Below are 20,444 nucleotides of genomic sequence, written 5' to 3'. Positions count from 1 at the left end.
TCCCCCTCTCAACAGGACAGGGGGAGAAAACTGGGTGAAAAATGGGTTGAGATAAAAGCAGGGAGATTGTTTTGCTTGAGACAGTAATTAGTAAACAGACTTGAGTAAAATTAATGCATTGCCTGTTAAAATAGGTCTGAGTAGGGAGAAAGACAAGCGAAAACAGCAGTTTCCCACGCTGCCCCCCCTTTCCCAGGCTCAGCCTCACTGCGCTCCCAGCGGCGCTGGGCAGCGGGTTGTGCGCAGTGCAGAGCGGTTCCTGGCTCACTCCATCCTCACCCTTTCTCCTGCGCCAACACGCATCCTGTCCCCAGCAGCGGAGGGGACACCTCCATCCACCTCCTGCCCTCGCCCTGCTGCTCCCCCTCCGGGGTTCACTCTTTTTCCTTCCTGCCCATGTGACATTTTCTGCCCATTTTAAGCTCTCACGGAGGTGCTGTGAGCTTTGCACGTTGGTTCTGAGGTGCCTCCGCTTCCCGGTGTGCTCAGCTGTCACCTGCGGTGGCTCTGGCGCCAGCAGCGGTGTGCAGCGTGGGTGCTGGCCTCTTGTCCCAGGGAGCACCCTGCAGCCCCGCTACCAACACCTGGACATTGGCAGCCGGTGCAGCCACCAGCTGCTCTCTGCGAACAGCTGTGGAGCTGCTTCCTGAATTCAGTGGGTACACCTGAGATCGTAGAATCATTTTGGTTGGAATTAACCCTCAAGATCAAGTCCAACCATTCCCCACCCCTGTCCCGGCCCCATGTCCTGAGAACCTCCTGTCCGTCTGTCCAGCCCTCCAGGGCTGGTGACTCCAGCACTGCCCTGGGCAGCCTGTTCCAATGCCCCACAGCCCTTTGGGGAAGAAATTGTTCCCACATCCAACCTCAACCTCCCCTGGCGCAACTTGAGGCCGTTTCCTCTGCTCCTGGCGCTTGTTCCTGGGGAGCAGAGCCCGACCCCCCTGGCTCCAAGCTCCTTTCAGGCAGTTCAGAGATCAGAAGGTCTCCCCTCAGCTCCTGTTCTCCAGCTGAACCCCCCTGGGTCCCTCAGCCTCTCCCCACATGTTGGGGGTGAGACTGTGTCCTGTTCTTAGTGCAACACCACATGCTTTAGCTTGGACGATGGAGATCGGGCAGCGCACGGTGGGTTCTGCGGTTCTCAGTACCGCAAGTAATCTTGCTTAGCTACACATGATCATCAAAATCCATAAACATGGCAAATGTTTCCACTGGCTGATCAAGAACTACTGAAACACCTTTAAAATACCAGAAACGCGTTGCTCACTCGCCTGTTTTTCCCCGTAGCCGGCGGGCTGCTGCAATCCAAATTCGCCAACTTAATCCTCCAGCCGCCGAGCGCCGCTGCGCAGGACCCCAAGGGAGCCAGGACGACAAGCAGCCCCGCGTCCGTCTCCCTTTGGCCGGCGACGTCTCCGCTGGCGCCCGCATTCCCGGTGCGCCCGGCACTCCCCGAGGCGCCCATGAGGACCGTGGGTGTCCGCAGGCGGCAGGCGCTGGTGCCTCGGGACAGGTCCATCGCCCACGGCAAAGGAAAGCTGCTGATGGACATGGCGCTCTTCATGGGCCGCTCCTTCCGCGTTGGCTGGGGACCCAACTGGACGCTTGTTCACTCTGGAGATCGCTTGAGCAGCTCGAGTGAAACGGAAGATCCACAGTGCGAGCCTGTGGAATACGGGTTCCTGCCAACTCCGGTTGCTCCGAAATCGTGAGTAGTTACTTCCTTCAGGGTCATCCTCACATACACTCTCTTTGTGTTTGAAAGAATCCTTGTTGTAGGTTGATATCTCTTTCAAATTCAGCTGAATGTTCCTTTTGATATGCAGAAATGGTGCAAGATTGTGTTAGCAATGGAGATTTCCTGCAGGTTGCTACTTTACAGCAATCTGTATCTCAAAGGACGGGAATATCGTAGTAAGAGTAGTTATTTAGTTAACAAGTAAATAGTCATCCAAGTGAAGGTTAAAGAGGGCAAGTTCAAAACTGTTGTCCAGGAAGCTTCCAATGGGCTCGTTCTCCCTGGGGATAACTGCAGCACCTCAGAGGTTTCTTGGTTAGTTTCAGAATCCCCAGCTGCCTTTGGTTCTGCCTGTATGGGGAGCAGCGTACGGACCTTTCCTGCGCTGTTCACTCCGGCCCTACGCTGGACTGGGATGCAGCTGGATGTTCTACCGCTCAAACCTCCCACAGGGCTCATTAGGTGGTTGTTCTGTAGCGTATCTGGTCCGTGGGCAGTGAGGTGCTCACGGAACGCGCTGAGGTGCGGCTGCCTGTGCTAACAGCCTTCGGAGGCCTGGAAGGACGCAGTTCAATGAGGTTTACTTGCCAAAGTCTGGTTCTGGACCCCAGACTGTGTCATTAGGTTCTTTGTACCGAGCTGTTGGCCTCAAATCATCTGTCTTTCTCTCCTGTTAAAATGAAGCTGCAGCAATCCATGACAACTCACAACATCTCTGCCTGGTCTTGTCCCCCTTTTCCCTGCAGGCTCTCAGAATCGTGTTTCAAGGTTCACGTGGAGAAGCTGAGCGTGGAGCAGCGGCCGGCGGACAGAGAGCAGCAGCTGTACCTCATCCCGCTGGAGATCAAGCTGCAGCACAGCACGGTGCACGTGGACCAGCGCTGTCCCCTCCTGGCACCCAACCCGGGGGTGGCCGCCATCCATGACTACGCCCACTGGGTGCGCAAGGCGGCCGAGGACCCTGCGCTGGCGGAAAGTGAGTGTGGGGTGGTGCTTTTCACCGTGCCGACGGTGCATCTGAAAGCTGTCCGGCTCGGGTTAATTTCAGGTTGCATCGGGGCAGTAAAATGTGAATAAAACAGAAGAATCGGCTGCAGCTCAGTGTTCTTTGACTCATAAGCGTGGTGATTTGTATTTGGGGAGCTAGCTGACTTCTTCTAACAGGATATCCTTCAAGATATTATGCTTATAATCCACGAGTCCTCTCTAAGCGTTCTTTGGTGTGTTTTCACACCTGATGACAACACACAAGAAACGTGGGATGAAATATCCTCCGTCATCCTAAGGACTTGGTGCTTCTGCCGCACCTGGACTCTTTCCTCGTGTGGCAATGACCGCTTGACCTCAACAGCGGTGGATTTACAGACATACTCCCAAGTAGCAAGTGATGGGACAAGAGGAAACGGCCTCAAGTTGTACGGGGGAGGTTTAGATCGGATATTAGGAAAAAATTCTTCATGGCAAGGGCTGTCGGGCATTGAACAGGCTGCCCAGGGAACTGGGGGAGTCACCATCCCTGCAGGGGTTTGAAAGGCGTTTAGATGAGGTTCTCAGGGACACGGGTTAGTGCTGGAGTTGGGTTACGGTTGGACTTGATGGTCCTGAGCGTCTCTTCCAACAGAAACGCTTCTGTGGTTTCTATGAAATGTTCTTTGTGTTTTTGCTCCGGCTGAGTAAATAACTGTGTCCCGACAGCGGTTGTGAAGCACTGGCTGCTGACGTGGACCCTCTGCGAAGCCATCTGGGGGAACCTGAAGGAGCTGGAGGCCAGTTTGGAGGAGCCCAGCGAGTACGTGCTGGCGCTGGAGCGCAGGAGAGCCTTCTCGCGCTGGCTGGCAGACACGGCCGCCCGCCGCGTGGACGAGGAGGTGTCGCTGGCGCGCCACGGCAGCCCCATCGAGGCCGTGTTCAGCTGCCTGACGGGGAGGAGGATCGGAGAAGCCTGCAGGCTGGCGCAGCTGGCGGGTGAGGCCCCAGTCTCGCAGCTTTTTGCAGGGAGGAGGAAGGGAGGCGCGAAAAGAGAATTTCAGCTTGGAGAGGTGGTGGTAACTGCGTGCTCAGAGTTTTCCTGTGTCAGCTTGTGCATGTGCTGCTTGCTGCCAGGTTACATTAATCCTCTGTCCTTCCCATTCCTTTGTCTTTTCCCCCTGTCCCGGTTTGCTGGTGAGGGGCTGGAGCACAAGTGTGATGGAGTGGCTGAGGGACCTGGGGGGTTCAGCTGGAGAACAGGAGCTGAGGGGAGACCTTCTGAGCTCTGAACTGCCTGAAAGGAGCTTGGAGCCAGGGGGGTCGGGCTCTGCTCCCCAGGAACAAGCGCCAGGAGCAGAGGAAACGGCCTCGAGTTTCCCAGGGGAGGTTGAGGTTGGATGTGGGAACAATTTCTTCCCCAAAGGGCTGTGGGGCATTGAACAGGCTGCCCAGGGCAGTGCTGGAGTCACCATCCCTGGAGGGCTGGACAGATGGACATGAGGTTCTCAGGATATGGGGCAGTGCCGGGGGTGGGTTATGGTTGGACACGATGATCTTAGGGGCTTTTCCATCCAGAATGACTCTCTGATCCTGTGAAATTGTGCACAAGACCCAGTAGTGCAACTCCTGGCTGCTCAGCAGGTGACTGTACCCGGGCCGGCTGTCCCTGAGCTGCTCTTGTCCCCGTCCAGGTGACCACCGGCTGGCACTGCTGCTGTCACAGCTGGCGGGCAGCCAGCCCCTGCGCGACCTGCTCACCATGCAGCTGGTGGACTGGCACCGCCTGCAGGCCGACTGCTTCATCCAGGAGGACAGGCTGCGCGTCTTCGCCCTGCTGGCCGGGAAACCCGTGAGTTCTGCTACTCAGCTCTGTTCTCATTGACTCGGCAGCAGTTCGTTTAGGCTGTGACGCTCAGCCACAGCAGGAGAGGGGAACAGGCTGTTGGGTGTGAGCTCGCAATGTGCGCTGGCAGCCCAGAAACCACCCGTGTCCTGGGCTGCATCCCCAGCAGCGTGAGCAGCAGGTTTGGGGGATCCTGCCCCTCTGCCCCGCTCTGTGAGACCCCCCTGCAGTGCTGGTCCAGCTCTGGGTCCTCAGCACAGGACACACATGGAGCTGCTGGAGAGGGGCCAGAGCAGCCCCAGGAATGACCTGAGGCTGGAACAGCTCTGCTGGGGACAGGTGAGAGAGTTGGGGTGTTCAGCTGGAGAACAGAAGCTCCAGGAGACCTTAGTGTGGCCTTTCCGGACTGAAAAGGGGCTGATGAGAAAGATGGGGACAGACTTTTGAGCAGGGCCTGTTGTGACAGGACAAGGGGTGATGGTTTTAAACCAAAGGAGGGAGATTGAGTCTGCATATAGGGAATTGTTGCCCTGAGGGTGGTGAGAGCCTGGCCCAGGTTGGCCAGAGAGGTGGTGGATGAACCATCCCTGGAGACACCCCAGGCCAGGCTGGACGGGGCTCTGAGCACCCTGAGCTGTGCAGATGTCCCTGCTCATGGCAGGGGGACTGAGGGAGCTGGGAAGGTCCCTCCAACACAAACCAGCTGTGATTCTATGAACTGTTTTATTTCCCAGTTTAACCTCATGCTGCTGCACACCTGCTGTGCACCCGCTGTTGTGTGATGTTTGACCCAGTGATCTCCTTCTTTAGGTGTGGCAGTTGTCGGAGAGAACGAGCATCAACGTGTGCTCGCTGCTGGACTGGAAGCGCTGCGTTGCCGTGCACCTCTGGTACCTGCTGCCTCCCACGGCTTCCATTTCCAAGGCTCTGGCCATGTACGAGTCGGCGTTTCAGGTGGGTCTGTGTTCAGTAAAAGATTTTAGGCAGTACCATTGACTGTCTAGTGCTGTTCTCAGACTGTGAGCAGACGAGTATTGTGGAATCTTGTGTCCAGCTGTGGCCCCTCAGTTCCAGCAGGACAGGGAACTGCTGCAGAGAGTCCAGCGCAGCCACCAAGATGCTGCAGGGAGTGGAGCATCTCCCGTGTGAGGAAAGGCTGAGGGAGCTGGGGCTCTGGAGCTGGACAAGAGGACACTGAGGGGGGACTCATTGCTGGGGATCAATATGGAAAGGGGCAGTGTCAGGAGGATGGAGCCAGGCTCTGCTGGTGACAACCAGGGACAGGACAAGGGGCAATGGGTGCAAACTGGAACACAGGAGGTTCCACTGAAAGAGGAGAAGCAACTTGTTGGGGTGAGGGTGTCAGAGCCTGGCCCAGGCTGCCCAGGGGGTTGTGGAGTCTCCTTCTGTGCAGACATTCCAACCCGCCTGGACACCTTCCTGTGTAACCTCATCTGGGTGTTCCTGCTCCATGGGGGGATTGCACTGGATGAGCTTTCCAGGGCCCTTCAACCCCTGACATTCTGGGACTCTGTGAGTATCGCTGCAGAGCTGCTGAGGATGGACTCACATCTGGGTTTGCTGTTTCAGTTGTTCTTTCCACAGCTTTTGCGATGAGTTTTTGCAGCCAATCTCTTTGGGAATGTTCCTTCCCCACTGCAGTGGGAGCAAAGTGGCAGGGTTGAACCCCTTGTGAGCTGTAGAAGCTGAGGAGCTGTTCCAGCAGTGATTTATTTGGAGCGTGTCTCGCAGTGGTTGTTTCCAGGTGCTCAGAACACGTAAGGTGGAAGCCGTGCTGCAGACGGCTGTCCTGCCCACGGTGCGGCCGCGTGCGTTACGCAAAGCCTGCTCGCCGTAGAGCTCTCAGCACTGCGTGCTAAGGACAAAATAAGTGTTTAATCATTTAACTAAAGGTAGCTGAGCCCTTGGTCTTCGTGCCTAAAGAGCACAGCATCAAGTCTCATAGCGAATGGGTGTGTGCTTAATGCTGTAGGAATGTCCGCTGTTCAATTTGAACATACTTAGGTGTGTTCATGGTGTCAAACACCAAGCTTTAGTTTGAGCGTGGCTTGAACTTCAGGTGATGCTGCTGGGTTAGGACGTGGGGCTGGTCTCGCTGCGGCCCGATGATGGAGGAAGAGTGGTCACAGCTCATTTCCAGAACTTCGTATGGGAATAACTGGGAACGGGCAGGACATGGAATGTGCTTCAGACCCCGCGCTGGTGCTCCTGCCAGCACAGCATCGGGGGTTTCGGGTACCCGGGCTGTGAGACAGACCCACTGCGTCTTGTTCCATCAAGTCATACGAGGTTTTCCAGCCATACAAACATTCAGGAATGTTTTTTCTGGTGTGAGAGCTGCCTGTACCTCCCCACAGTGGCTTTTGAGAGCTCAGTGTGACATGGAATTAAACCCAAACTGCTTTGGCAGGTTTAGGTTTTGCTTTTTAGTCTTGTGTAGCTGCTGAGTGTTACTGGCCGCTGCAGCTCCTGCTCCACAGCAGAAGGTGTTCTGAACACAGTTTGGTTCCAGAGCGCCACCTCTAAACTTACTGTTACAACTGTTGTTTTTAGAACACGCCGGAGTGTGAAAAATACGCCTGCTGTCCCCTGCCTCCCTACCTGGAGGATTCCGGGTGCGTCATTGAAGACGACGATAATGGAGGAAGGCCCCTGAGAGACGTCTGCTTCCATTTGTTAAAGCTCTACAGCGACAGGTGAACGGGCACATAGCTAAAAAGGATTTAGAAGAGTCTTGGTCAGTGGGTGACTTGTTGAATTCCCAACCCAGGGATGTGAAATCAGCCTCAGTGGTTACTGAACCACTCAGAGTAGTGAAAATCTGCCTTGTGTGCACGCCCTGGGCCGGTGTGACACTGTCATGCTGCAGCCGATAAAATTAAGCTTTGGAGATGATTGTATTGGGGTTTTTAAGTGTTTTCTGGATCTGAAGAGCACAGTAATCTTGCTTCACCATAGTTGCCTGTGAGACTGAGCCACTGAGAAACCTATGGGAGAACATAGATGGCAACAGGCCAATGCAGGCTCTAAAGAGGAGCAAAAGGACTTTAACAGTTGCTCCTATTTTTCTTTTAGAGCAGCCCCAAAATCCACATAAGTCCCATGTGTAATGGACTCAGCAACTCTGTGAGAGTTATAAACTGAAGCCATTTAATGCACAATTTGTTCAGGTTATATAGTTTTAAACCGCTGATCATGCAGTTACATTATTTATACTGGATAATTGTAGTTAGATTACACGCTGCTTACATTTCTCTAGCTAATACACGATTGGCTTCTGTCTTGGGCACTTATCACCTCACGTGTCTTTCCACAAAGCACTTTAATTTCCCATTCTCCTTTTGCTTCATCAATTTTCTTTCCATTCTGTGTGGTTGAGGACATTTCCATGACCCTTCACATGTGGCCTAGATCGGCTCGATGCCATCTTGTTCGCTGCATGGACGTCCATTTGTTTCCAGAAATGATCCCACATGTAATAACTGGAGGTGGCAGAAAGGAAGGAACCAAGCAGGGGTTTCTGTTTCTATGAGGCCACAACCAGCTGTGTGTTCCAAGCCCCGTTTCCCCGCAGGCACTACGACCTGGAGCAGCTGCTGGACCCGCGCAGCGTGACGTGCGACCCCCTGGACTATCGCCTGAGCTGGCACCTCTGGGAGGTGCTCCGGGCGCTCAACTACACCCACCTGGGCAGGCAGGGCCAGGGGGTGCTCAACGCCAGCTACGCCGCGCAGCTCGAGAGCCGCGGCCTGTGGGAGTGGGCTGTGTTCGTCCTGCTGCACGAGCCCGACGCACAGTGAGTCCGACTGTTGGGTTATTGTGGTTTTTCTCGAAAATACTGTGTTCTGTTTCTAGATTTCCTCCATATGCTGTCACTACATAGAATCATTGCGGTCAGAAGAGACCCTCAGGATCACAGAGTCCAACCATAACCCAACTCCAGCACTAACCCGTGTCCCTCAGAACCTTGTCTAGAGTCAGAGTGTCCTGAGCTGGAGGGACCCACAGATCATGGAGTCCAACTGCTGTCCCTGCACAGGACACCCCGCAGGTCACCCCGTGTGTCTGAGGACGGTGTCCAGTCCCTTGTTGAACACGGTCAGGTTGGGGCCGTGACACCTCCCTGGGAGCCTGTTCAGTGTCCAGCACCCCTGGGGAAGAACCTTTTCCCCATGTCCCACTGCCCCCCTGGCACATCTGCTGCCGCTCCCTGGGCTCTGTCCCTGGGTGGCGCTTTTGAACCGCTCTAGCGACGGTGACTCCAGCATGTCCCTGGGCAGCCTGTTCCATGGCACGTCACCAGGGCTTCTGTCACATTAAACCGGAACGGCACACCTGGAGAACTTTATCCTGCTTCTAAAAACTGTGTGTGCTAGAATTAGAGAGCGGCATGAATACTTCTGTGGAGTTAAACGTCTTCGTAGACGTTAAATCGTGTCGTGTTGCACTGACTGTCTCCTGAACGCCGCTGTAGGGAATTGTTGCCCCGAGGGTGGTGAGAGCCTGGCCCAGGTTGGCCAGAGAGGTGGTGGCTGAACCATCCCTGAGACATCCCAGGCCAGGCTGGATGGGGTCTGAGCACCCTGAGCTGTGACGATGTCCCTGCTCATGGCAGCGGGGGAACGGATGAGCTTTGACGGTGCCTTCAGCCCAAATCTGGTTCCATGATCTCATGGTCATTTTGACACCCTGTGGCTGCACCTTGTCTCTGGCTCAGCACATTTACTGTGTTCCAGAAGTCATCCTGAAGACACCATTAATGCAAAATATCATCACTGTTCCCCTGTGGCGGAACAGAAGTCTGTCTTAGGAAGCATGGGGATCACCGAAATGCAGTTTTGCTTTTGTTGGGGAATAAACCCTGAACAAAAGATTGTCTTAGACTTGTAGAGCAGTAGAACACATGTCTGTAATGGGAGGTGTCTCCTGCTCTTCCTGTTCAGTGACCATTCCCGCATTGCTATAGAATCTTTGCCAAGCCCATACCCCCAAATCGAGCCTGTGCGTTACTTTTAGGGCCTGGATCACACTAGCAATGACTTTCCTCAGCGCCTGGCCCGTATTGAAGGAATCCAGCTGATTGTAGAACTTTCCACGCCATCCTGCGGTCAGAGCGTTCGGGGCCGGCGATCGTAGAGCGATCGGGGGGGTTCCAGTAACGCCCCGTCTTCTTTTCGCAGCACGCGGGAGAAGTCGGTGCGTGAGCTCCTGCACCGGCACTGCCAGCTCGCCGAGACCCCCGAGTCCTGGGCCAAGGAGACGTTCCTGACGCAGCGGCTCTGCGTCCCGCACGAGTGGATCCACCAGGCCAAGGCCGTCCGGGCGCGCGTGGAGGGCGACCGGCACAAGGAAGCGCTGTTCCTGTTCAAGGCCGGGCACTGGAACCAGTGCCACAAGCTGGTGGTCCGGCACTTGGCCTCGGGTGAGTCCGCGCTCCTCATTTTTCTCCTCTTTTGAACAGCAAACGGAGCAGGAACGGAGGCCGTGGGGTGGCCAGGAATGCGAAGGGGTCGTGTTGCTCCAAAACGGGGCTCTTCACCCAACGTGTGTACAAAGAACCAGGTGTAGCACCCAGAGACCTTGTGTTCATTACAGAGTTGCGCAAGCCTGGATGCTGGAATCAACCAGCACCCCAGCAAGAACAGTAACAACCCTTATATACAAAATTGTATCGCTACGTTCACACCCTAAAGAGCCAGTTGGTTATACGTTTGCATATTGCATTACATAATCATTTTAGCATATAATGAGCAACATCCAGCTGCAGGCCACTTTATCCGCAGTCTCGATGTGTTACAGCCAGACCCAGCAATCGTGCGGCTTCCAAGCGTCTGCAGCTGCAAGGGCAGGTGTGTCTGCAGTTCGTGATGGGGTGTTTCGCAAGTCACTCTGATCTTTGTTACATGAGCAGACCGACCTAAAACTGGCCGGATGTCTGTGTTGTTGGGTTGGCAGCTGCCGACGGGGTTCGTTCTCTCCGGTGCCGCTGCAGCGGGGCTGTTCGGAGCCCCGGAGTCCGTGTGGAGCCGCCTGGTTCAGAACAGCTCCGGCTCACGGCTGCTGTGATGACCCTGCACTGCAAACATGAGAAGGGCAGTGAGGAACCTCCTCCCTGTGCCCGAGGGGAACAGCAGGAACGTTCCGGAGCCCCGATCCTGCGGCTTCGCTGTAGTTCTACACAAAAAGCTCCACACAAGGGCTCTTCAGCACGGTCCGGTGGAACGAGCTCTGGAAAATCCACCTCGACGTGCTCTGGTCCCCGTCTCTGCTGTCCCACCTGTATTCAGGGTTCTCTTCCAACCACCTGCGTGAGCTGACACCCAGAAACCTTTGCCCTGGGCTCCCTTCCACAGTAACGGTGTTACTGAGCTGACAGCGCATCACCCAGACCATGTTTGTTCATCAATATCAGCCATGACATCCTTCCTGTACAAGGAGGGCACCATGCTCTACATTCTTCACCCTATTCCTGCATCAGGGCTCTGTAAACGAGCAGAAAATTAGTTTTATCACCACTTCCAATTTTTCAGAGGGTTGTTGACCTTCCTGTGGTTTTGGTTTGAGGAGGCGGCACGTTCCCATTGGATCGTTGCCACCTTAATAAGCGGCATGTTTGGTTTCCTGTATTTCTACTGGGAGCTTGAGCGGGTGCTGATGAGTCTCCTATAGACTGACTATGGGCATCTGAATGGGGTGATTTTAAGACCTGTAGCGGCAGAGCAGATGACAGTGGGAATACTGGACAAATATAAAAATGAATGTTGTTTTGAAGGAGAATTTACCATAGCTGCTTCCCCCAGTGTCAGTCGCTGAGGGCGTCAGTCGCTGAGGGCGTCAGTCGCTGAGGGCGTCAGTCGCAGAGTCCACTAACACTCTTGTTCTCTGCAGACGCCATTATTAATGAGAACTACAAGTACCTGAAGGGGTTTCTGGAGGACCTGGCCCCCCCAGAGCGCAGCGCCCTCATCCAGGACTGGGACACGGCGGGGCTGGTCTACCTGGATTACATCCGCGTCATCGAGATGCTCGACAGGATCCAGCAGGTAACGGATTCAACACTTAAATGTCTTCTTTTAATACAGTTTGGAAGCTCCTCCGGAGTCTGGCTTTTGGAATAACCTTTTCCTCGCTGTTGGGTGTCAGCGTTCCCTTCTGCACACGCAGGCTGTGTGTGCTGCATCTCCAAAAATATGGAGGGGTTTGGGAGATGGTGACAAAGATGTGGGCTCTGCCCTGTGAGCACAGAGCGTGACAGTGAGGGGAGTGAGGACAAGGAAAGAAAACAAGTTAGTGAGGGGTCTGCACATCAACCGAACGTCAGTCCCCGCTGGTTTGGTCCCAGAGCTCCTGGTTCCCCCTCTGGGCTGTTCACACGGGTTTTGGTGTCGGTTGTCTGGGACAGAGCAGCTCGGGGTGTGGGCGCTGCTGACACCAGCTCTGCTCTTCTGCTTCCAGCTGGATTGTTCCCCCTATGAGCTGGAGCGGTTACACACCAAAGTGACGTCGCTGTGCAACCGGATACAGCAGATCCAGTGCCATAGCGCCAAGGACCGCCTGGCGCAGTCAGGTACGGGGACGTCGGTGTCCGTCACCCGCGGGGACAGCGGGTTCTGCAGCACCGGCTGTCGGCAGCTGTGACCGTACGGCAGCTTTGGGTTGTCATTTCAGGCGGATTTCGCTGCCTGGTTGGTGTGACATCCAGTGTGTGGTCTGACAGCTGCCCCTTGATCAGCTGTAGTGTCACAGCGCCACGGGGAGCGGGAGGACACTCGGGGACACAGTCTGGTCTGGGGAGTGAAGGCAAAGGGAGCAGAGCTGGAGCACAATGTGATGGAGACTGAGGGACCTGGGGGGTTCAGCTGGAGAACAGGAGCTGAGGGGAGACCTTCTGAGCTCTGAACTGCCTGAAAGGAGCTTGGAGCCAGGGGGGTCGGGCTCTGCTCCCCAGGAACAAGCGCCAGGAGCAGAGGAAACGGCCTCAAGTTGCCCAGGGGAGGTTGAGGTTGGATGTGGGAACAATTTCTTCCCCAAAGGGCTGTGGGGCATTGGAACAGGCTGCCCAGGGCAGTGCTGGAGTCACCAGCCCTGGAGGGCTGGACAGACGGACAGGAGGTTCTCAGGACATGGGGCCGGGACAGTGATGGGGAACAGTTGGACTTGATTTTGAGGGTCTTTACCAACCAAACGGGTTCTGTGATCCTGTTGGTGTTGGTCACACTCATGGAGGGCTCTGTGTGGAGAGAGGAGTCTCTGCTGGAGCCGTTCCCACCAGGGCCTGAGGCTGTTCCCCCAACCCCCCTCGGCTCGCGGTTCCCCCGTTGTGGTGTGACCCCGGTGCTGCGCTGCCCACACTGACCGCACTGACCCTGCTCTTCCTCCTGTCTCCGCAGACATGGCCAAGCGCGTGGCCAACCTGCTGCGGGCGGTGCTGAGCCTGCAGCCGCCCCCGGAGCCCGGCCCCCCGGCCTCGCCCGACCCGCAGCGCGTCCCCCTGCGCCTGCTGGCCCCCCACGTGGGCCGCCTGCCCATGCCCGAGGACTACGCGCTGGAGGAGCTGCGCGGGCTCACCCAGTCCTACCTGCGCGAGCTGGCGGTCACCCACTGAGCAGGCGGACGTTCGCTGCCCCCTCCCCTCGCTCTGGCGCCAGCCGCCGCTCCGCCGGGCGCATTTTGCCACCCGGGTGTGAAGCGGCTTTGGTGTGTCGGGCTGACATGAGACCGGTGTCACCTGAGCCCGGCGGGACCCGCCAGCGCCCTCGGCCTCTCCACGTTTTCCTCGAGCCAATAAAGCGCCTGTTGCGAACGTTTGTGCGGGTGCCGTGGTCCCTGGGGTGTTGGGGCTGGAGCTCCCGCCGGTCCCTCGGTCCAGCGCGTTCCAGGCCGTTGCAGTGATCCCTCTTCACTGGCACTGCGCGGATGAGCTTCAACCGGGGGCGCATGGTGCGTTTGTTTTGCCAGGGGCGGGTGGGACAGGAATCCCAGTTCAGAAGTGTCTTTTCCCGTGTTCTCCTGCCACGTTGGAGACCTGCGGACATGTTGATTCTCCCGTTTCTCCATCTCCAAAAGCAAAGCGAGCTCGTTCCCCGCTCGGGGGAGGGCAGGGGCCACCTCCGCCTGTGCCTTACGGCCAGCGCTGCCCGGGGACCGGCACCGTGGATGCTCCAGAGCGCGGCAGCACCGGGGAGGCTGGACCGCGGCTCCCGGCCCTCCCGCTGCTGCTCTGCATCGGCTCCTTGAAGGTCTTTATGCATGAGGATTATGTAAAGGTTTTTATTAAAACAACAAAAAAAATATAAATAAATGATCTAGATTATTTTCCTGTCTTTTTGAAAACAATAAATAAAGTGTTTATAGTATTCCCAGGGTTGCGTTTGCTTTTTAAGGTTCCAGTTGTGTGTCTCTGTCCCTTGGCTTGTCCTGTCCGGGTGGGCTGGGCTGGGGGGGCCAGGTCTACCAAGGATGGATGGGAAAGTGACTCCAGTTCTGTCTGTGGTGAGGAACAGGAACAAAGACACGGGAGAGGGAGCAGGGGCCCCAGCTGGAGAACAGGAGCTGAGGGGAGACCTTCTGATCCCTGAACTGCCTGAAAGGAGCTTGGAGCCAGGGGGGTCGGGCTCTGCTCCCCAGGAACAAGCGCCAGGAGCAGAGGAAACGGCCTCAAGTTGCGCCAGGGGAGGTTGAGGTTGGATGTGGGAACAATTTCTTCCCCAAAGGGCTGTGGGGCATTGGAACAGGCTGCCCAGGGCAGTGCTGGAGTCACCAGCCCTGGAGGGCTGGACAGACGGACAGGAGGTTCTCAGTTCAGCTCTCCTGCCGCGCTCGCATCGCCGCCCGCTGAACATGACACCGGCGCTCGGCGCGGGGAGCCGGGTCGCTCCGGCTTCGCCTCCTTCCATTACCCTAATTGCGTCTCTGCGGCCCGGGCCAGGGGAGCAGAGCGGCCGGGACGTCGGGCTGGGGATGAATAATTCACCGCCTGGAAACCAAACCTCCAGCCTTAAAACCTGCTCGGCATCTGCTGCCGGGGAGCGGTGCCAGGGGGCGGCGGGGGGAGCTGGTGCCCGCCCCACGGCGGGACATGGGGAGATGGGGAGATGCTCCCGCACCCCCAGGGCAGCCACCGCCCTGCCACTTGCTGCTGCATCCCCTGCGTCACGTCCCTTAACCTCCTGGGGTTTTGTTCTCCCCAAATGGGAATGATCTGCCCCTACTCGCCCTCTCGCCGAGCCCGGAGCCGCGGGAGCTCACGCTGGGCCGGTCAGGGCGGCCCCTTCCCCCGCGGGGTCCCTGTCCCCCGCTTGGCTGGGACCCGCTGCGCCCGGGGACCCGTCACCCCTTCAGCCCCGGGGTTTCCTTCCCCAGCTCGCTCTGGGCCAGGATTTTGGGGAGCACCCCCCCCGTCCTCCCCGCAGCCCCCAGGGCGGAGGTGATGTGGGGAGGAGCAACTTTGTCCCTGCCGGCTCCAGCCCACCTCACTGTCCTTGTCACCGAGCCCGGCCCCGAGCGATGGGAGCGATGGTTCGGGGTGCTGGGGGGCACGGCCGCCCCCGAGCATGGGCAGCGCGGCACTGCCGGGGGCTCAGCACCCGGCCCGGCCCGGAGGGGCTCAGCGGCACCCAAACGTGCTCCCGGTCCCCGCCGGGTCCCCTCGGGGGTCCCTGCGGCCCCAGGGCTCCCAGCAGCGGGACTGTCGCTCCCTGGGGGGGCCGTGCCCCCCCGCCGTGTCCCGGCCCTGACGTCACCCGGCGCTCGCAGGCGGCGCGTCCCCCCGTGTCCCCCGGGACTGCGCGGGGATGGAGCCCGGAGCTCGGCCGCTGCTCGCCCTCTGCCTCGCCAGCTGTCTCCTGGCCCCGGGTAAGCGGCCGGGGGGGGGCGAGGGGCGCCGACCCCCCCCAGTGCAGGGAGAGGGTCCCCTGGATTCCCGGGGGGGACAGGGCTGGGGGACTGGGGCTGGTGGGGCTGGTGGGGCGGAGGGACGGGGGTCCCGCGGTGCTCCCCCACCCTGCTCAGCTGCCAGCGGGTCCGGGGGGTGCCGGGGGGTCGGGCCGCTCCCGGCGCTCGCGGCCGCAGCTCCGGGTCCCGCAGGCTGCCGGGCGGCGCACGGCAGGTTCGCCTACAAGCTGCTCCACGACCTCTTCGCCAACTACTCCAGCGCCCTGCGCCCCGTGGAGGACACGGACCGGGCGCTCAACGTCACCCTGCAGGTCACCCTCTCCCAGATCATCGACATGGTGAGCGGCTCCGGCCCGGGTGGCGCGGGGCTGTCGCTGCCACACTCCTGGTCACACCTGCTGGATCCAACCCAGACCCCTCAAAACCAGCCCAGCTGCCCCGAGTCAGCTCAGACCACTTGAAGACAGCTCAGACCCCCCCAAAACCAGGACACACCCCCCCCAAGTGAGCTTGGACCACTTGAAGACATCTCAGACCCCTCTAAATGAGCTCAGATGATCCGAAGACAGCTCAGACCCCCCCAAAACCAGCACACACCCCCCTCAAGGGAGCTCAGATCACCCGAAACCAGCTCAGACCTCTCCAACCCCCCAAAACCAACAGAACCCTGTCCAGGGCAGCTCAGCCCCTCGGGACACGCGAGAGGCCGCTGGGCTGGGGGGTCTGTCCGGGGTCTGTCCCCCCACACCCACCGTCCCCGCTCGGCAGGACGAGAGGAACCAGGTCCTCACCTCGTACCTGTGGGTGCGCCAGGCCTGGCTGGACGCCCACCTCACCTGGGACAAGGACGCCTACGGCGGCATCGACAGCATCCGCATCCCCAGCAGCTACGTCTGGCGGCCAGACATCATCCTCTACAACAAGTGGGTTGTGCTTGCACCCCCCACCCCTAAAACGCTGCTCCCAGAGCAGGGGGACTCAGATTGTGGCTGGGAAGGGGATGGGGGGGTTGCCAATGTTGGGGCTACACGGCTGCACGTGGGGTGGGAGCTGGGAGGGCTGGTGTGGGGTGCAGAGAGGTTGTGACCCGCACTGGGTGACAAGGGGAGGGCAGGGGGGGTGGCAGCAGCCAAGCGTGCCCGGCACCCACCTGCCAGCTGGGACGTTGTCTCTCCTCCCGGGGGGGTGACATGGAGAAGGGACACGGACACTCCGCTGGGGGCAGGCACTTGGCGCTGGCCCTGCAGACCCTGCCCCACGTGATGGGACAGAAGGAAACGGCCTCAAATTGCGCCAGGGGAGGTTGAAGTTGGATTTAGGAACAATTTCTTCCCCAAAGGACTGTGGGGCATTGGAACAGGCTGCCCAGGGCAGTGCTGGAGTCACCAGCCCTGGAGGGCTGGACAGACGGACAGGAGGTTCTCAGGACATGGGGCAGGGACGGGGTGGGTTATGGTTGGACTCCATGATCTTGAGGGGCATTTCCAACCAAAACGATTCCATGTGGGGCTCGGGGCCATCCCGGCCCCATGGCCATCCCTCTCCCAGCGCCGACGACCGATTCGGCGGCTCAATGGAGACCAACGTGGTGCTGCGCTCCGACGGGCACATCATGTGGGACTCGCCTGCCATCACCAAGAGCTCCTGCAAGGTGGACGTCTCTTACTTCCCCTTCGACGGGCAGCAGTGCCGCCTCACCTTCGGCTCCTGGACCTACAACGGGAACCAGATCGACCTCCGCAACCGGCTGGACACCGGGGACCTGACGGACTTCGTGGAGAACGTGGAGTGGGAGGTGCTGGGCATGCCGGCCACCAGGAACGTCATCACCTACGGCTGCTGCTCCGAGCCCTACCCCGACGTCACCTACACCTTGCTCCTCCGCCGCCGCGCCTCCTTCTACATCTTCAACCTGCTCCTGCCCTGCATCATGGTCTCCTTCCTGGCGCCCCTCGGCTTCTACCTGCCGGCCGACTCCGGGGAGAAGGTGTCGCTGGGGGTGACGGTGCTGCTGGCCCTCACTGTGTTCCAGCTGCTGGTGGCAGAGAGCATGCCGCCCTCGGAGAGCGTCCCGCTCATCGGTGAGCGCTGACAGCGCCGGGCGCTCTCCGGGGACCAGCGTGTGGGCAGCACCCACAGCGGGGGCTACGGCGCGGGGACGGGGCGCGGGGTCTCTACCGCTCCACCACGGCGTCAACGCCCGTTGCCCACGCAGGGAAGTACTACATCGCCACCATGACCATGATCACGGCTTCCACCGCGCTGACCATCTTCATCATGAACGTCCACCACTGCGGCCCCGGGGCCCGGCCCGTGCCCCCCTGGGCCAGGCGGCTCATCCTCCACCACATGGCCCGGCTCTGCTGCGTCTACGAGGTGGGCGAGAGCTGCAAGAGCCCCCGGCGGGCGCCGGGCAGGCGGGCGGGCAGGGGGGACGCCGGCGTGTCGGGGGAGAGCCCCGAGGAGGGGGAGGCGGGCGCCGAGCCGGGGGGCTGCCCCCGCCACCGCTGCCTGTGCCATCACGACGGGCTGCTGAGGAACATCGGCTACATCGCCGGCTGCTTCCGGCGCCACCGGGCCTCCCAGCGCCGGAACGGCGAGTGGAAGAAGGTGGCCAAGGTGATGGACCGATTCTTCATGTGGGTCTTCTTCCTCATGGTCTTCCTCATGAGCGTGCTGGTCCTGGGCAAAGCTGCCTGATGGCCCCGCAGACCCACCACCCCCTGCACCCCCTGCCCACGAGCCCCGGGGGCAGCAGTGGTGGTGGGTGCCCTGTGAGGGTGGCGGGTCCCAGACACCCCCTGGTCCCCCATGGAGCTGCAGGGTGGGGGCTCCACCAGCGATGGAGAAGAGGAACCCAGCAGCGGGACCCCCGCCCTGGCTGGGGCCGAGGGGTCCCAACCCCCCCCAGTGGCTGCACCAAGATGTGCGCCCACATCCCCCCATTGCAGCCTGTGCCCGAGAAATCCAACAAACTGGAAATAAACCCTGGGGAGTGTGTCCTCCCCCTCCGGCCTGGGGGTGTCCCGGGATCTCGCTGCCCCGGGGAGGGGCTGTGGCACCAGAACCGGTGTCATGGGCTGGGGGTGTGCACGGGGTGGGCAGCAAAGCCGTGTGGGACCCACGGGGACCCTTCTCTCCACGGGGCCATGATTGGTCCTCACAGCCCCATCTGGGGCTCTGCAGGGGGGTAAGAGAGGGGTAAGAGAGGCAGAGCCTTTCCCTGGGTGGATGTGGATGTATATATAGATTATATATAAATAGATAGAGACCTATATTGACACATATACATGTGGAAGCTGTTGTCTGGCAGGGCCCTGCTCACCAAGCCATCCCAGTACTCCAGTTATCATAGAATCATTGAATCATTTTGGTTGGAAAAGCCCCTCAAGATCGAGTCCACCCGTTCCCACCCCTGTCCCTGCCCCATGTCCTGAGAACCTCCTGTCCGTCTGTCCAGCCCTCCAGGGCTGGTGACTCCAGCACTGCCCTGGGCAGCCTGTTCCAATGCCCCACAGCCCTTTGGGGAAGAAATTGTTCCCACATCCAACCTCAACCTCCCCTGGCGCAACTTGAGGCCGTTTCCTCTGCTCCTGGCACTTGTTCCTGGGGAGCAGAGCCCGACCCCCCTGGCTCCAAGCTCCTTTCAGGCAGTTCAGAGATCAGAAGGTCTCCCCTCAGCTCCTGTTCTCCAGCTGAACCCCCCAGGTCCCTCAGTCTCCATCACATTGTGCTCCAGCCCCTCACCAGCTCCGTTCCCTTCTCTCCACTCGCTCCAGCACCTCAAGGGTTTTATTGGTGTGAGGGGCCCAGAACTGCCCCAGGGTTGGCGGTTTGTCCTCCCCAGGTCCCAGCACAGGGACGGTCACTGCCCTGGACCTGCTGGCCACACCAGTGCTGATACAAACCAGGTGTATCAAGATATTGGTGTAGCTCAAGGGTCTCAGCTCTTGAAACACATGAAACCCTGCAGCACCCTGAGTTGCAGCCACCACTCCAGGTGTCGCCGGGGACCTCCTGTCCCCTCCTGTGTCCCCACCTGTGTCTGCCAACCCTCACACCCAGGGGCCGGGTCCACTGCAGCCTCCAAGATGCTGCTCTAGGGTCTGGCAGCCCCAGGGAGGATCCTGAGGGAGGGGGGACACCCCGATCCACCCCCTCTGGGCACTGGCTGGGGAGAAGACACGTCTCGGGGGGGTGGAGGGATCTGTCCCTCGACACCTCCATGACAAACACATGGAGCTCCCTGGGGCAGGGTTTGTGGGGTCCGATGGGAGCCTTGGAGCTGCTGCCCCTCGGGCAGGGCAGGGCAGTCCCAGGATCCATTGGTGGCCGCACAGCCCAGCCCGTGACAGCCACAGTCCCAGGGGATCCCAGCCCCTCGGGGACCCCTGCCCAGCTCTGGGGAGCGGAGCCCTGCTCTGTCCTCGGGGTGTGGTGGGACCCCCGAGACAGGCTCCCCCAGCTGCTCTGGCTGCTGCAGCTCTGCTCCCGATCCTCACGCCACAGTGACTCTGGGTGGTGGCAGATCCCTCGTGGGGGTCACCACCGGGACAAGACCCAGCGCATGAGCGCAGCACAAGCCTGGGGTGGGTGTATCCAGCGTTTTGGGGCTGGGCACCCCCAGCACTGCTTGTGGCCAGGAAGCCAATGGGACCTGGGGTGGGTTAGAAGGGGGTGGTCAGTGGGTCAGAGAGGTTCTCCTGCCCCTCTGCTCTGCCCTGGGGAGACCACACCTGGAATCTTGTGTCCAGCTGTGGCCCCTCAGTTCCAGCAGGACAGGGAACTGCTGCAGAGAGTCCAGCGCAGCCACCAAGATGCTGCAGGGAGTGGAGCATCTCCCGTGTGAGGAAAGGCTGAGGGAGCTGGGGCTCTGGAGCTGGACAAGAGGACACTGAGGGGGGACTCATTCCTGGGGATCAATATGGGAAGGGTGAGTGTCAGGAGGATGGAGCCAGGCTCTGCTGGTGACAACCAGGG

At 59.3% G+C, this 20,444-nt stretch overlaps 2 protein-coding genes across 5 annotated transcripts in view; both read left to right on the top strand.

The window, feature by feature from the left end:
• Positions 1-13,924, top strand: part of NUP98 (nucleoporin 98 and 96 precursor) — a 44,151-nt gene extending 30,227 nt beyond the window's left edge. For 3 of the 4 annotated variants that reach the window (XM_080338991.1, XM_080338989.1, XM_080338990.1), the window contains 11 exons: positions 1,288-1,708; positions 2,485-2,714; positions 3,434-3,703; positions 4,399-4,556; positions 5,361-5,504; positions 7,125-7,267; positions 8,146-8,367; positions 9,752-9,993; positions 11,460-11,614; positions 12,027-12,138; positions 12,962-13,924. In XM_080338991.1, the coding sequence (XP_080195117.1) occupies positions 1,288-1,708; positions 2,485-2,714; positions 3,434-3,703; positions 4,399-4,556; positions 5,361-5,504; positions 7,125-7,267; positions 8,146-8,367; positions 9,752-9,993; positions 11,460-11,614; positions 12,027-12,138; positions 12,962-13,176 (2,312 nt within the window). In that variant the 3' untranslated portion in view covers positions 13,177-13,924. Of the gene's footprint in view, positions 1-1,287; positions 1,709-2,484; positions 2,715-3,433; positions 3,778-4,398; positions 4,557-5,360; positions 5,505-7,124; positions 7,268-8,145; positions 8,368-9,751; positions 9,994-11,459; positions 11,615-12,026; positions 12,139-12,961 lie in introns of those variants that run through there. The other variant, XM_080338992.1, reaches the window with a different exon arrangement.
• A 1,440-nt stretch (positions 13,925-15,364) lies between these two features.
• On the top strand, positions 15,365-18,164 carry CHRNA10 (cholinergic receptor nicotinic alpha 10 subunit; the record flags this gene model as incomplete). The annotated part of the gene is made up of 5 exons (XM_080353640.1): positions 15,365-15,425; positions 15,657-15,802; positions 16,233-16,387; positions 17,013-17,545; positions 17,680-18,164. 5 exons carry the CDS (start codon positions 15,365-15,367, stop codon positions 18,162-18,164), a joined length of 1,380 nt encoding a protein of 459 aa, XP_080209766.1.
• Between the last annotated feature and the right edge of the window lie 2,280 nt (positions 18,165-20,444).

This window comes from Nesoenas mayeri, assembly GCF_963082525.1.
Source record: "Nesoenas mayeri genome assembly, chromosome: 1".
Taxonomy (NCBI): Eukaryota; Metazoa; Chordata; class Aves; order Columbiformes; family Columbidae; genus Nesoenas; species Nesoenas mayeri.
Note: the sequence above shows the minus strand (reverse complement) of the source record. Positions and strands in the feature narration are given on the sequence as shown.